The sequence below is a fragment of the Nesoenas mayeri genome (assembly GCF_963082525.1).
Source record: "Nesoenas mayeri genome assembly, chromosome: 6".
In the NCBI taxonomy this organism is placed as follows: Eukaryota; Metazoa; Chordata; class Aves; order Columbiformes; family Columbidae; genus Nesoenas; species Nesoenas mayeri.
Window position 1 is genome coordinate 21045908 of NC_137545.1, and position 17007 is coordinate 21062914.

Below are 17007 nucleotides of genomic sequence, written 5' to 3' on the forward strand. Positions count from 1 at the left end.
TCAGGGGAAAGGTTTATATGTCTGTATACAAAGCCTGATTTCAAGTTTCTAACTGCCTTCTTTAACTATGACTTGTCTTGATGTTATTTAGTCTTGAATTTCAGCATGTCAGTTATTAAAATTAATTTTGAAGACTGATTTTTTTTGGAGAGGTTTTCATCTTAAAACATCAACAACAAGCTTGGAGAAATTTGGGACTGACTTGATAAATGTGTAATGAGATCATCAAACTATTTTCTCCATCTGGCGGAATAGGGTAGTGGATGACTTCTGTAATTGTGCATGATTCATCCCTCTTTTGAAAGAGAAACTTTTTCTGCTCTAGTAGTCTTACTGTGGCACTTCCGCTTTGCTTTTTACTGATGGAATTGTGTACTTTTGGGATAGAGGAGATGCTATCAGGACATTTTTTTGGGAGTCAGATAATAAAATTGGAAAGAATGTTTTTTTATGCTTCTACATTGTGTTTTTTAATGCTTCTGTTTTCTGTTTTAAGCCTAGGGCTAAGTAATGTTGCAGCTATCTTATTTGTGTATTAAATGGGTGATAATGTTTGTGGAAATAAGTTCAGTTGCAGTGGTGAGAGGGAAGGACAGCTAAAGAAGTGCAGTCTTTGGAACGAAAAATGTGTTGTGCAATAATTAGATGGTTGGAGCATAGGAAGGAAGGAGACTTGTGGAAGGAGGACTGTGTCATAAACAGTAGGATATTAGTGGTAGATATGTGGAATAACAGGTGTGGAGGAATGAGGAGAGTTTGAAGCAATTGAAGGCAATTTGTGTTGTTGTGTCAAAAAGAGGAGAAGGAAGTGAAGACATCTGAGGCACCCCAAAGAAACCATGGAAAATTCTCCATCTCTGAACTAAGGATTTGGTGACTAAACTATACATGTGAATCTAGTGGCCCTAATCCCTTAATACCTCTTTGGAAAGGGTTTTGGTAATGTTACTGACTTATGGAGCTGTATATGTAAAGTCCGTCAGCATCATAGTTCATGTAAACTTATGCGCATGATGGCACTTGTCAGACCTGTTTTCCTTCCAGGTATTTGCCAGATATTTTGAAAAACATATGTAGAGATAGCACTGTGAATGTGTTATTGACAAAGTTTGGTGTCATCAGTGGCTCATGGATAACCTGTGCCCAAAAGATCCTATAACACTTTATTGCAGATGTTCTTAAACTATGGCCTGAAGGAAAATGTCACACAAAAAGCCCAACAGGAGCATCTCCATGTCTCTGTATGTCCAGAACTCAAAGCTACCATTGCTCCTAACAACAGCAGCAATACTATGGAAGCAAATTAGATCTGGGAACTGTGTGCTAAGTTTACAAACTTCTTGATCGGCTATTTGACATAGTTGTTGTGTTGTTTTGTGATAAAGATACTATCTGTCCCTGTAGAAAAATTTGCAAAGAAAGCGTCTGCTCAGTTCTGCAATGATCGTCATACAAAAACTTGCCTGTGACTGCAAAGTGACAGTTGCATAAGATTCTTAGTGTTAGAAAACAGTAATGTTCCATGTTTGAAAGATAAAAATATTGCTACTGTTCTACTGAGGTGAGTTGCTGTAGTAGTGATTGTTTTGAGAGTTCGTTCAAGACTCCAAGGGGTAACTGTGCTTTTTTTGTAGCTCACCCCTTTGTGCTGGTAATTTGACAGCAGCAGAGCTAATTTGTTCATCTGTTTTAGCTTCATTTTGGTGGCATTTCAAAATCAGATTTCCTTATCATTAAGGATTGTTTTTGGAAATCGTAGGCCTATAGTTCCAGATTCAGAAGTCCTTGGCTTTCTTAAAATGTGAAGAGGTTACCATACTACAGTAGTGTTTGTGCTAGTGAGCAATGTGTATCCTATATTATAGTAATTTGTTCTGACAGTTTCAGACAATTTGGGAAGACATTTGGATTGAGATTAGGTTTCTTTATCTTTCAATTTTTGGCCAAAGGTAGCTCAGTAAACAAGATAACCACTTACATTCCTGCCTAGCTGGATCAGTGCTTTATTTTAAGAAGCCTTTGTTTCATTCCAGGGTTAAAAGGGTTTGAGCCCTAGTTGTGACTGAGCATTAGTTTACTGTTTGTGTTGCTATGAACTGTGTGAAAACTTCAAAGTTAAGTGGCTGGAGGGAAATTCTGCCATCCTAAGGTTTTGAGTCAATTGATTCCAACTACCTGCTGATGGAAAGTTGCTATGCTTTTGTTTCAGGAACCTAGACCCAGATAATCAAATTAGTGCTCTTCTTGGGTTCCAGGTTTGTGTGGGGTGAGATTGAGCTACTTTTGCACCTATGGAGTTGCTTTGGGGCCATTTGACATACCAGTGACTGCACTGTGCATTGTGTAAGGATCTGACAAGGTAGTGCTTTCATAAAGCACGTGAAATCTATTTGAAACTGATTATTTGAACTTAAAACTGAGCATACAAAGGAAGAACAACAGGGCTATACAATAAGTTTGTGTTGATGAGAGTATGAAGAGAAAGTAGATTTATTGGAACTTTCTCATGAATAGTAGGATATTAATGCTGGATGCCTGGAGTGGCAGCTGAAAAGGAACACTGAGAGTTATGCTTATGAGTAGCAAAGGAAATAATTGGAAATCAATTTCTTAAATAATCCTGCTTAATAATTTTCAAAATTGTTTTTCTGCTGGAGGATTTTGGTGGCTTTTTAGTAGTTATTTTGTGTCTCTGTTTTTGAGGACTCCGTTCTGATTAAATATTTCCAAAGTAAGAATAACTTTGGCCACGTCAGGGCTAATCAACTGACTTAAAGATGGCCTGTGAAACAGAAGGGTGGATTTTGAAGTAGCATAGGTAGATTACTAGGCAATGGCTTTATGTGATATTTTGTATCCTGTAGATATTAGAATAAACTTGTGAATCTTGGACTATGCTGTTAGATTGCTTCTAAGTGCTTAATGCTTCACTTCTAGCTGTGAATTCCTGTAGAAGACTGATAGCTCTGCCAACATTTGTCCACAATAGAAGATGGGTGGATTAATTTCAAGATGGAGGGTAAGTAAAACCATGTAATGATATAGTAATCTTTAGTCTAGAAGATGGGAGCATGCAGGACATGTTTCTTATACTTATTGGTTGACTGTTAATGCTGGCTGAATGTTGGTGCTAAACTTTTCCCTTTAAATATGTCACTTAAAAGTCCAGTAGTGAGACATAATGACCAAAAATATTCTTTGACAAATCCCAAAACTGTGAAATGGCGTGGTTGTCCTTTATTTCCTTTGCAGTATCAGGCCTGGCACTAGTTTTGTTAACTTATAAAAATACAGTTTTAACCCCTATATAGTTTTGTGGTGCTTCATTGGGATAGATACAGCAGCATGTGTAACTTGAAAGATTGGTGCCTCTTTTAGGTCGAAATAGATACAATCAGAATAACATTATGTCTGTTTCAACAAATATTTTGATAGCTACTCATACCCATAGAAGTCTCTCTTCCTAACTGGTTTTATTGGCTTATATGTTATTGAAAAGTGTACTGAATTTGAGGAAGAGGCATGAGGTTTTTGACTACTTTCCTGTCAGGTGTGAGTCATTATCAGTTGATTTCAGGGTCTACCATATGAAACTTCTTTACAGGCAAAAGTTCAGGTGAAATGTCAGTTATATGTAATAGAAAGGAACTCTCTTGCATGGTGATGCAGTGCAGTTTGTTTTTTGAATTTATGGCCTGAAAGGTGGGAAAAGGTTGTGGCTTTATACTTCTGAGAAATTAGGAAGGATTCCTAGAGGGTAGATTCCAAGGTGCTGCTAAGGGAATTTTACTGGAGGTGATAACACTTATTTGCAGTTACTTATAATTTATTTGGAGCATGTGTTTTTGTGTGGAATTAATAATAATAAAAACCTTATGTTCTCAGGTTAAGGGTTTCCTGTATAGATTATCTTGGTTTGCACATTCTCTCCACTCATCAGTTCACTCCTTGCTTTACTTCCCACCTACACATCCATTACTGCTGTACATGACTTGTAGGTTTTTGTCTTTTGTGGTGTAGGAGAGGAGCCTTCAGTTAATAGTAATACAAGCTGTTAAATAGTGGTTTATTACAGTCCCTTCTATTTGTCACTACTGTACTAGAAAGCTTCTTACCTTTATGTAACACAGGTAATATATTAATATATTATGAGTGGGTGTGTTTTTTTTAAATTAGGAAACTGCTAATATACAGTAATCCTCAGAATATTGACTTTTTTCTAGTGAGTAACATCTTTGTTCTTGCCCTTGTAAGCAGGCAAAACCTTCCACCATAGAAGTATTAGAAAAACTTGATAAGGTATGTATTTGCTTTCTGGATGTTTGTTTGATTTTTGTTTAGAAATGTGGATCCTTTTTGCTGGCCATATATTTCTTTCACATTTGGTAGAATGCTGAAATGGAATTCTAAATTATTTTGATAGTTACTCCATTTGGATGTACCTGAGATTCTGAGTTTGACTGCTACCTTTTTTCCCCACTTAGTATTAGTCATTTAAAGAAAACACCACCATACTGTATAATAGATAGTAAGAAACTACAGTTTAAATATTTATTTAGAGAGCCTGAAGTGGGAATGAATGTGAAGTTGGCTTGATTACACAATTTAATTATAACTAGTGGTTAAACTCCCATGTAATGGAAAATGTCACTAATGCGAAGTTCCATTTCTCAGGCTCATTAGAGAAGCCTCAATGTATGGTTTCAAGTGTAAGAGTTGTAGCTGTAGTGGTAGTAAGTAATGTTAGGGACAGAACAACTGTATCGACGGTTCAGTAATCAATTGTGATTTCTTTTAGCCAGCTTTTGTGACAGATGTCTGTACTCTATGGGGAAACTGTTTTGAAATATGCTGTTGATATTTTTTTGTTTTCCTTTTAATGAAAGTGGGAGTACTCCTGTTGTCACTTAAAATGCAGTCAAAATGGTAACACAGCGGAACATTGCTTTGTTACTTATTAATATGCCAAAAATATCATTCAGACAAGGCCAGGCTGGATGGGACTTTGGGCAACCTGCTCTAGTGGAAGATGTCCTTGCCCATGGTAGAGGGGTTGGAACTAGATGACCTTTAAGGTCCCTTCCAACCCAAACCATTCTGTGTTCAGGATGTTGCTCTTAATGTGAGGAAAATACTGAAATAAAGACGTGAAATGATGGAAAGGTTTCAGCAATTTCCCATGTTAGTAGAAAAGTATTAGACGCATTTGAAAGTCTACAGGTGCCTGATGAAAACTTTAGGACACAAAGTATGTTTGGTAGTGATTTATGTGATCATGAAGACTACCATTTGTAAGATATTAGCGTTTTCCACTTGCCCCAAATATACTAACACATTACAAATAGGTAAAAGTGCTGATTTGCAATATTCCCACTAGTGTTGTGTTACTGCTAATACAGTGCAAGTGGCTCATATCATAACCTTAATAGTGTGATGTATTTATGCTATGAAAGTTATCGTTGGGCAAATATTGTCATTTATCAAAAAGCTGCTTGACTTTTCTAATCAAGGATCAAATTGATATGGCTAATTTTAGCAAACACTTAAAGGCAACTTAGTAAAGTCACTTATTAATTTCACTAATGTGGTTGAACACTATTTGTTTACAGGAAATACAGGCATTAGAAGAATTCAGAGAAAAAAATCAGAGGCTGCAGAAACTATGGGTTGGAAGGCTCCTTCTCTACTCTTCACTTCTTTACCTTATCACCTGCTTAATTGTGTATTTGTGGTATCTTCCTGATGAATGGACTGCAAGGTTGATTATGACACTTCCATTTTTTGCATTTCCATTGATGTAAGTAAATACACCCTTTTTTCCTAGTAGCTGTCTCTTTGAAAAAAGGAGATGGAAAACAGATCTCTGCAGGGGTTTGAGTTTGTTTTTGACAATCCTTGAGTTGTCATAACTTGCTGGTTTTTTTTTTTTTTTTTTTTAAATAAATCCAAGTAGTTATGCAGACACTTTAAGGGAAATGTCTCTTGTGTAGAACTAAGTCTTGCCATCAAAAGATGTTAGCATCTAAAATTACTTGCCTTATCAAGATTATACTAGGGGTTGAGAGTAACTTGCTGCAAGGTATTGTAATATAGTCAGAAGAGCATTATCTTGTTTTATTTCTACTTCTAGTTGGAAAAAGTAACACTACTGTATGAAAGTGACATAATATATGTCAATTCTATGTAGAATGCAGTATATAAAATTGGGGAAAAAAAATACAATGAATTGAGAAACTTACGTATTAGGTGACTGTTAACACAGAAGTGACTTGAAAGGTCATGACCCTAAATATGTTGAGGACTAGTTTTACATAATTAACTATTTTTCTGGAAAATTATTGACCGTTTCCTTCAACCAGAAAATATCCTAATGTACTTGGATGTGAATAGGAGAATGTATTATTGACTTTTTTTGTTCTGCTGAGCTAATTGGCTGCTCATCCTCACGAGTGGCTTTTGTTTTCTAAGAACACTGCTTTTCTAAAAATTAACAAAATGGACTTCCTCTTCACTAAACAGCTGCTTCCCTGAGTCCCCTTCCCCCACACCATCAAGGAGGAGAAGCAGCCTACTGAGCATCTTTCTTGGCAATGGGGAGCACAATGCAAACACTAATTTGCTGAAATGAACATCATAAATACTGTCCGTATTTGCAAAGCATCTTTGTATAATAACCTGACTTGTCAGTGCCCTACCTTTAGACTTGAAAGGTGAAGTTGAGTGTAAATATTTAGGGCTTTAAGTTTGATTAGTATGGGTCAGCTAGCATAACATGCAAAAAAAAAAAAAACACCTAAACTTGATGCTCTTTGTGTGTCACACTGTGTTGTGCTTAATATACTAATATGCTACTGTTGTGCTATCCTGTGGAGAAGATACATGGGCAGCAATATATTGACTGGAAACGATTAGTAAAGAAATTATACCTCAAATTAATCTTTGGCAGCAATATGAATTGATTTTGTTCTTAAGGACAAGGATTTGAGTCTTTGTTAGCATGAGAGGCTCGCTCATGCGAACAGGGAAGGCTTTTCTGAGAAAGTATCACCAGCCTCCATTCACTGAGGTGTTAGGATTTGTGTAGAAATGAAAACACTGCAGGTGGTGGCTTCTAGTGCTGTGGTGTGGATTTTGACATTGGATTTTTATTCTAGTTTGTCTTCCAGTTTTTGCTGCTTTTTTTTCTTTGAAAAGTGGGTTTCTGTAAGAGTCTGAATTGGATATTGACTTACTAACATTCAGAATTAGACTGGTGTTCTCTTATGACTTGCAACTGTTTATCTGATTTTTAAGCTATTCCCCTTCAGCTTTTTTTGGCAGATATGAATGGCAAGCAACTGCCAGCTTGTCTTTGTTCTCGGTCAAGAGGTGACTCCACGCTGAATGCCTGGGGCCACCCAGTAATAGCTCTAGAGATTTTTCAGCCCTAATCAAACTGGAATGTGTCTGCCTTTTCTAGCTTGCAGTCAGTCACCAACTTATTTCTGCCTTAGGTCATTCCCTCAGGGTCTCAGCAAGTTACTGATGCTGGTAGACGAGTTAAATTCTGGGAATATATAACATCATTAATTTTAAGTGTATATTGAAATATCTGAAAAGTTGAAGAAATACATTAGCATGTTAGAAGGATGCCCTTCTTGAAATGATTTTCATTTGAATTCATTTCTGTTTCATCTTGCATATTCTGATTTTCAGGAAAATGTGTTTTTATTTTGTAAAATTGTTCTGAAGTGGTCTGCTATTAAACTTTCACCTCAAAATTCTTAATGAGGAAGTGTTTTATTTCATGAAGTCCTACCATATGTCTTTTAGTTTTAGGTAGAAGACTCTTTAAGCATACAATAAAAAAGAAATGTTTTTGCCTGTGTAACACAGTCTTAAAAGCAATTGAAACCCTCTAAAACATTTATTTCTTTTGATACTTTATGAAAAGACATCTTGCATGGTGTAAGCAGGCAAAGCTATCCATATTCTTCAAGTAGGTATTACAGCACACCTTTGAACATGGAATAGTGTTCAACTTCTTTCTCTGTCTCTGACCTTGAGTAGGTTACTCTTGCATTCCAGTTGTCTAACTTACCTGACTCAGGCTGTGTTGTTAATACTTGAAAGCATTGTGAACTGGGCAGCCATTGTATAAATGCAAAAGATGTTCTTATGAATTAAGTTGAAACTCTATTTGGAATCTCAAAGTCTTTTGCCTGCTTTTTCACACTGTTATTCACAGACTGTTTCTATCCTTTAAGCTTTTTTTTCTTAAACGAGATGCTGCTACTTTAGGCTTTATTATATAGTGCTTGGCACTAGGAGGGTTTTGGATAAGGTGCTTGGAAGGGCTTGAAGTATGAGATTTGCCTCTTGGCTTAGGCCAAATAACTTGCCAGGAAAAGCGTCAACTTAATAATTGTAAGCAATTCTAAGCTTTAAAACAAGTGGAGTCCTGATGATTTCAGAGAGACCTTTCAAATGTGAAATGGTCAGATCAGTTTAACTTTACCTTGAACACAGATGAACTGCTCTGTTGTTTGAGCAAGTCAGCTGAAACCCTATGGAAACTGAGTGGATTGAGAGCTCTGTACAATCACCAGGGGTCAGGTCGGTTAACTCTGCTTGGGAGAGCATTGGTAACAGTAGCAATGTCTTGTGGGTTTCATTGGTATCAAATTCTTCCTGCAAATCTCCTGGGTCTTAATTTTGGGCCTTAGCTGGTGAGCTTGGTTTTCTAGATAACATGTGTCATAAATCTATCAAATAAGAAGTGATAACTAAGTAATTTTCAGCTAGCTGTACATACCTTGGTTTTAAAGAGTTCCCACTGAACATTTTGGCAAGCAATGATATTACTTGCTGCTGCTGCTTCCTTAGTGTTTCTGCATATAGTAATACTTGGTTAGGTTTTAATAGACAGGAGGATTTATTTAGATCAAGGTGCTGATTTAATTTGTAGTTTCCTGTGTAACTATGGTTTGAAGATTTCTGTTCTTTTTATTTTCAAAGTTAAATCTCATCTGGTAAGTCTTCTGTTTGCTAAATGACTTCAGAAATGGTTACAATAATATATTTTAACTAATATAATTCTTTTTTCTGTTTTAAAGAATCTGGTGTATAAGAACACTGCTCATTTTTTTCTTTTCCAAAAGGACAAAAAGGAATAGTAAGTAATTTTTTCTTTTTTTTTTCTTTTTTTTTTTTCTTTTAACAATATGGAACTAGTTGGGAATGACACTTGGTATGAAAATGTAAATATTTTGGCTAGATTGGCTTCCAGGAAAAGAAGAGTAGCCTTTCGGCCGATGCTGAAATGGGTAGCATTAGCTAAACTGTTGTTCCTGCCACATAGTTCTTGAAAGAACTGGAAGGCAACTGCTTAATGTTTCACTTCACTTCACTTAAAAAATTTTGATAACTTTCTCCTGTGTTTGCATGCTTCAAAATGTAATGGAATAAAATGTACTGTAGGAGTGAGGGAAAGGAAAGAGTAGTTCCCTTAATACTTGCAAGTATTTCAGCAGTCTTAAACTGTTATCTTTATGTATGAGAGAGGAGAGTTACAGCAGATGTGTTTCATTTATTTGTCAATATAGCTTCTTTCTCCCAAGTTCTCCAAAGCATGTTCATGTTTTCAAGAGTGGAAAAGGAATCAGCAGGTGGTGTGTTTTTGTGCTGTTCTGAGAGCTAAGGAAAATTGGGAGTCATAGGACAAAACCAAAAAGTAATGCAGGTGTTCAAATATATATATATATAAGTTGTTGAAGGACATGTAGATGCATTCTAATGCAAAATTTAAAAACTGCATCTGTGGCACTTGTCTGTAGTAGTTAGAATTCGAGATTTTCTTTGAAAGCAGTCCAGCCTGTAACAATATCTCATGGTGATGCGAGCAATAATACAGGAAAACCTCAATGTTGCACTATGTTTTATGACTTGCAGAACAACATGATGTATTTAATTTGTGACATCTTATGAGTTAAACATCACTTTTGAAGTTTTTCTATACTTAATGTTTGCATTTGATATGCAAGCATAGAATATACATTTTTATGTAGAAATAAAATTGTCTATGTATTCTGTGGTCCTGTGTGATTCATTTCTAAGGTGAATATATATTTGCATTTCATGGCTGGATAGGAAAAAAATGTATGTATGTTTTTTTGGTTTGCTTAAATGTCTTTATTGCTGCTGTTAGCATACAAGTAAGTTTAGTGCTTTTGTTGAACTTGTATATAAAAGGTTTTAGGTGTCAGGATGTTCCAAAAGGAGTTATTTCTGCATTGTTCTAGAGATCAGGTAGAAATGAAGTGTTTTATCTCAAATATAGAAGTCCTGTAAGTGGAAACAAGGAATCAAATGCACAGTGCAAGAGTTACAGCATAAAGCAGGAGAAAATGTAGCTGAAGGCACAAACTGGCAACTGAGTGGCTCAAAGCTGGCCTTTTATTCTGGGATAAGTTAATATAACACATAGAATCACTGGAGATTATTATTTAATACTATACAGCTCTGTGCTGCATGACCAGCATACACCAGTTTTGAGAACCATGCTCTGAATGAGGAAAATTCCTAGTGAGACACTTGGAAATGTAATGTAGGGAGATGATGAAATTCAGTTTTTAAGACTGGTCAGGCAAACAACTGTTGAGGATTTAGTCTGATCTGTCCCAAAGTTTGGGAAAAATAAATGAGGTATCTTGCAGGTATTGACTTCACTAGTATGAACTCTACTTTTCTGTAGGTTTAATTAAGATGAAATGTATTGATTTCTTGAGAGTGTTTTGCAATAATTGCCATTTGGCCAGTTTTGAAGGTGCAGGTGTTTCATGAGGTTCTTGTTGAACACAGGAGGTAAAGTGACCAGCAACAAACCTCCACACTTTAAACTGATTGCATTGCTTTGTGGGAGGCTGCCTTTGAAGATGTTCTAGGCATTTATGTATCAAAAGCTGCTTCTGTTTCTTAAGTAACTGTTAACAGCTGACCCTCTTTGTCTGCATGACACCATTCTGTCCTGCGGTGCTTTTCAAGGTGTTAATCTGTGTTGGGCTGCGTGAGAAGCTGAGTTCTAATATGAATGTAAAATTTGGTGGAAGAGAGTATTAATTTGAAGATGCACAGTTCGTGAAATTGTCTATCTTCTGTGGTCCAGCTCAGTACTAAACATGGTCTTGTTCCATGTCCTATTTTTCTTAATAAGGAATTGTTGCAGTTAACTTTTCATTGCATAAATTTTCAAATATGTGCATGCCCAGTTTTAGTATTTTGAACATTTAATGAAGTGGTTTGTTCTATCAAAATGAGCTTTTACATTCTGGAAGAGTTCAAGTAAATATGTGTTTTTAAAAAGTGTGTATGGCATACTTAAATGTATGTAAATAAGGATATAGAAAAGTTTGGTGGGTTTTGTTTCTTGTAGTTCTATGAAGGTTTTAGTAAAAAAAAAAAAAACAACTGAAAAAATGGGTGAAAATAGCTATAGATTACAGGAAGCAAATGGCTGGTGTCCAGTAGAGCTGAGAAGGGGAAAAGTTATAAAGTTTTTTGTTAAACTCTTCTTGCTGTGAAGGAGGTAGTAGCAAACAGATTTATCAAGATTATGTCTTCTATATTAGGCGATGGTTTATTACAGGGAATTTTCCATGAGTGCCAAGCTGCAAGCATTGACTTAAAGGAAAATCCCGTGTGCCTTTGACCTTTTGTATTTCCATTCCCTTTAGAGATGTTAGGTACTGTTCCTACTAGTTGTAACAGGCTCTCTTAACATTTAGCAGTAAAATGACCTGGTAGCTTTTCTTGCAAAACTGAGGATTTTGCTCTAGTCTGAAAGTATCAAGAGGGTGAATGAGATTGAGGTTTGAAGCTCAGAATTGACCTGGCATTTGAAACTAGCCTGTATTAAGAGGCTTACATGAAATACTGAAGCCAGTAAATCTGGTACTCAAATAGATATATTAATACTTAGACCTCAAGCTTTTTTTTCTTGTAGTTTGACTCATGAGATTAAATGTATTGGGTCCATTGTTGTGCCAGTTTTAATGTAGGTCAAAGCAGGCCACTGGCTAGAATTGGTTTGGTTAATAAGGAAATGATACATAAAACTTTTTAATAATTATAACTGTAAAGTGGTAACAGTGGGCTATAATTTATAAGCAATTTCAGTATTTAATTTATTTTCACATAAAAACTTTATTTTATGCAAAGTTTACTAGTATTCTAGGGTTGGTAGTGGTCAAGGTGTAAATTTTCCTGATCTCACAGGGCAAAGTCAATGTCTAGTGTGTGCTAAAATTACTGCTTATATTTGAAAACTAATGTATGGTGTCCTTCTTTTAGATGATGAACTGGAAGATTTGAAGTCTCAAAAGAAAAAAATAGTAAGTAAATCTTCAAGAAAAGCTAGTTGTTATGGTCCGCTAAGGTGTTTTTGTGCATCTGTACAAGTTGAGTTTGATTGTAATGTATAGATGAAGAGTAGAGAGAGGGAGGTGAAAGTATTACCACCCCTCTGGTTTTTTTATACTCTCTATAGTACCACACAAGACTTTCCTTACCCCAAAATTATAAAAGACTGCTTGCTTATGAGAGTAAACTGTCTCCTTGTAGTTCAGCTTAAACCTACTGGTTTAGTGTTCCTAGATCTATGTAAAGTGATTCAGTTTTGTCAGAAAATGAAAATGTATGCTTTAACCTACTCATTGCTTACTGCTACTACTATTACTTTAGGATTCTGAAACGTGTTTGATGTTGTGCCTATTTAAGAACTTAGAGTGAACCTGTATCTTCAATAGTTACTCTGTTACTTAATGGTTTTGTAAAGAGCAAAAAGGGCTTTCATCTTGTCTGGATTTACCTTTCAAATAACATATTATTGTTTACATCTTAAATGCATCACCACTTATTTCTGATCCTCCTCCATCTTATTTTTGTACTACGTATTTCTTCCATTGCATTCTTTCCTCTAAAACTTCCTTCTCATGTATCAATCATATCAGTTGTCTTGAGGTCATCTGTTTTGTGAGCTGTGTGGATGAGTTAATGGTATAAAACTGGTGTATGCCAGGTATTTGCTTCAACTGGATCAACACTTAATCTCAGTAAGACAAATTTAGTATGGAAAAGATTCCAAGTCTTGGATAACCTGCATTCTTGGTGAAGTTTGTAACACTGAAAGCTCTTTCCTCTCTACTTAATCATCCCTTAGGGAAGTTCTCTGTTTCCTTATGTTGTTGGCTTTATTTCCTGCCTTGCAAGGCAAAACTTAAAAGCCACCACCATGAGAACACAAAAAACCCCCAACCAACCAAAAACCAAACACTCCCTCAACAAAACAGCCCTTTCTCCCCCCCAAAAACCTCCTAAAGTTGTATTATGAAGCTTTATTGTTAATGAGTTTCCCAAATGAATTTTTCTTCATGCTTTCTGAATTTTGCCATGGTAGCTACATTAATAGAAAACCTACAACAAAGCTACCAGCGAGGAGTTGGGTAGGAGTCTGGTATTACATGATCTTTACAGGTAAAACAGTTTTCACTAATTTTCTTCTGTTTTTTGTCACTTCTAAAATGTAGATGTAAAAATGATAACGTATAACCTAGTTATGTCATTGTCCTTTGGTAAAGAGGATTTGCTAGTATTTATTAATCTTTATGTTAATAGGAATCTATTAAATTGAAGTCTTTTGGTTGGAGAGGTGTATAAAGGGGTTAGAGAGGCTTACAGTTTCTGAGACCAAAATAAATGAGTATGTTAACTATGTTTTTAATTTTACTTTACAAAAACTGCTTAACTGAAATTAGTTAAATCTTCTCCAGTTTACATAGTCATTGAGTGGCTTTGGCAGGAAAGTTCTTGGAACAGAAAAAGCACAATGGAGAACAAAACAGATTTTGGAGCCCTAAATGTAAAGCCTTCATTTCAGTTAAAGTTTATTTTTTCTGTAATCATGAAAATCTTCATATTCTAGAAGAAGTAGTGATGTTTGATTTTTATATGTGAGAAGCACTTCTTCAGAGAAAAGGCATTGAATAAAAGATTAGTCAGGAAAAAAACCTGGGTTTTAAAGGGGAGAGATTTTTACTTTGGGATTGGTGGTGTTGAAACAAGGTGTGTGTATTTGGTATATGTAAAAATTAAGACAACATGTTGCAGAAGACCAGGCAATAGTTAAAAATCAAACAACTGCAGGACTGCTTTGTGAACAATATAGAAATTATAGTGTGAGTATGGACAGTTTAAACCTGGAAATATAAATTGCCACATCCATGTCAAGCTTTAACCATTGAAGATGAACTTCTGGATAGGATTTGTAAAACCAGGTTCAGGGAAGTCAGCCTATAATCCAGCTATTTCTCAACCTGAGGGGAATAGAAAGTTCATGATCAGCATCTTGTGGGTGTCTCGTTCCTCACAAGGAACCAGAAACAGAAAACTTATTGAAACTTCTTGAATTGGCATGGTGTTTTTTACTCAGAGGATTAACTCGAGAGTTTCATAATAATTTAAAGGTATTCAGTTAAGCATTAAAATTAGATCGTCGTACATGAAACTTAACGTGTTTAAATGAGCTGACAGTGGATGCAGGTAGTGAGGCACAATGTAATTCGGCTTTTAGATAAAAACACACAAAATTGCTTTCTGTGATAATTTGGTTTTGACAATATTCAGATTTGGTTTTGTTTTGGATCAACTTCCTTAAGACTATCTGTGGCTATGAATAACTATAGCAATAGCTACTTTTTAGTAAAATGAAAACCTTTACCAAGTGAAAAAATGGGAAGGGGAGAGGATATTTTTCCCCTATTTAATTCGCTACTGAATTTGCAAATAGGATTAGTTAATGAGATACTTACATTACAATCCTCAAAGCCTCTGGGATAAGTAAATAATGTCTTTGTTGTTTATGTGTGTAGGCAGTCAGCCTGCCACAACAGCTAGTGTTTTATACTTCATTGCAGCTCAGCTACCTGATTGCTGGAAAAATCTTATATTGAAGACAGTTGTCCTTTTGAAAGGTGTTACAGTACTTGTGTTTTGCAGGTGTGTGGTCCACCTTTTCCCTAGTGACATTACTTACATGCTGAAGTGTACCCGTAACGGAGTGAGCTCTTCATCTACTAGATACAATGTCCTGTTTGTTGTGCAATGAGCTGCTCAATAGAACTTCAGTTCTATTCAAAGGGCTTTGGTCTTTGGTGGCATAATCACATGGATATTCATGTGGCTAAAATACCTGACAAACATAAACATAGATAATTCATCTTGAAATGCCATTAATATTTTGTATCCTGTACTTCAACTCAAAGTTGATATAATACTGGTTTTCCACAGAACTGACTCTATACATTAGTTTTTTTACTCCTGAATGCCTTAAAACACCTTAAGTTTTCTTTATGGATTTGGGATATGCATTAAGTTAATTAGCTGTAATTAAGGCACTACTTCAAGATACAAACTTTTTTTTCCTTTCCTCGATCGTAAGAGAAAGTCTAGTTGTGTTTGTGTAGCTGTAATTTTGGCCTCAGTTCTCAGTTAATGAGGATGTCAGTCTTTAATCTGAATGTGTATATCATCTATACACAGAAGTTCAGAAGGCTAAGCGTATTAAAGCAAGGGTACAGGACATGTATTAGGCTGCTGCAAGTGGGAATTAGTGGAGACTTTACTGGAGCAGCAGTCTTAAAGATGGGATAATTCTTAGCCTGAGGACAGAGTTGTGAAGATAGTGTAGTAATTACTTTGCTAATGTTAGAATAAACTTGGCTGAAGTTTGCTCAGGTATTCTGTTATAGTAAGCTGAGCATAATATTAGACCTGGCGAGACTTAGCCATTTCAGGTAAGAATTTAGAAAGTTGCATCTGTTAATTTTCCAAGAAAGAGAGTCTGATTTCAAGGCTGCCTTGGAGTTATGTTAATAATTGAAAAAAAAAATGCAACATAAAAGCAGGCATAGAAAACTAGTTATTTTAATAACCTTCAATGTGTGACAGAAACTGTACTAGGAGTTGATTGTTGTATAAGCCTGGTCTTACGTAAGCAATATATGCTAGAGTACTGCAAACATGCAATTAGAAGTTCAGAATATGGTTAAAAATCATATTTACTGCTGAATGATAAAATTATGTATTTCTTTCATGCTCTTTTCACACAAAAGTTACTTTGGTTGTTCTACTCTTGGCATGGATCTATCCAGAGTACACTTGATTCTTGTGGCTTAAATGATTTATTTCCTGTTTTAAGGAAACTCTTGCTATGTGTACTTGCATATCTTACATGGTAGACTGAAATGAATCTTGTGGCTTTGTATGAACATAAAGAAATACCTCTCCATAGGATTTGACATACGGAGTAATTAAATTTAAGAACTTGCGTGGTAGTATGGCAAATAAGTAGTTTACACTGTGCCAATGCTTCAGACTTTTAGTAGCTAAATCACATTTACAGGAAGCTTAAAATACATTACTCATGTTACTTTTAAGTATAGGCAACTGATGTCATTGCCACAGGAATTCTGTTTAGTTGCCAGTTGGAAAGGAAGCCATCCATGCACTTATTCACAGGAGAGAATGTGGTACATGACCATGCTACTTTATTAAGATGGGGTTAATTCCATAAAATAACTTTGAAAAATCCCTAATTAGGCTTGTATTAACTTTCATAGACACTTCACTTGTGAACTTGGTTGCTCTGCATTTAAGCTTGACAATAATATACTATGAATTAGACCTTGGTGGAAAGCAGGTGTTTTTGTGGGGAATGTTTTGGATCTCAGAAGAGTGTATTATGAAAAAGAACAGGAGCTGCAGAGCGGTTTGCTGTGTTAGCGAGCCGGTGCTCAGCATGAGGTTCACCTTTCCAAGGTTGTGCTTCAGGGTGGCGAGTAATCCAGAAGTCAGTGTGTTGATTTGCATTTATAAATGAGCTTGCTGTGGCAGTGCACAAGCCAGTTTCTTCTGGTGTGCAAATGTAAAGATAGTATTTAAATTTTACACAGGCTTTTGTTTGCTGCTTGTAAT

The 17007-nt window shown here is 35.7% G+C and overlaps 1 protein-coding gene across 5 annotated transcripts in view; it reads left to right on the forward strand.

The window, feature by feature from the left end:
* Positions 1-17007, forward strand: part of LNPK (lunapark, ER junction formation factor) — a 58860-nt gene that overhangs the window by 987 nt on the left and 40866 nt on the right. For 4 of the 5 annotated variants that reach the window (XR_013922286.1, XR_013922287.1, XM_080346922.1 and 1 more), the window contains exons 2-6: positions 2938-3019; positions 4255-4299; positions 5610-5797; positions 9096-9154; positions 12328-12368. Coding sequence is in view for 3 of the 5 variants with exons in the window: in XM_080346922.1 (XP_080203048.1) it covers positions 2993-3019; positions 4255-4299; positions 5610-5797; positions 9096-9154; positions 12328-12368 (360 nt within the window). In the remaining 2 variants the exon portion in view is untranslated. The remainder of the gene's footprint in view (positions 1-2937; positions 3020-4254; positions 4300-5609; positions 5798-9095; positions 9155-12327; positions 12369-17007) is intronic. The other variant, XM_080346923.1, reaches the window with a different exon arrangement.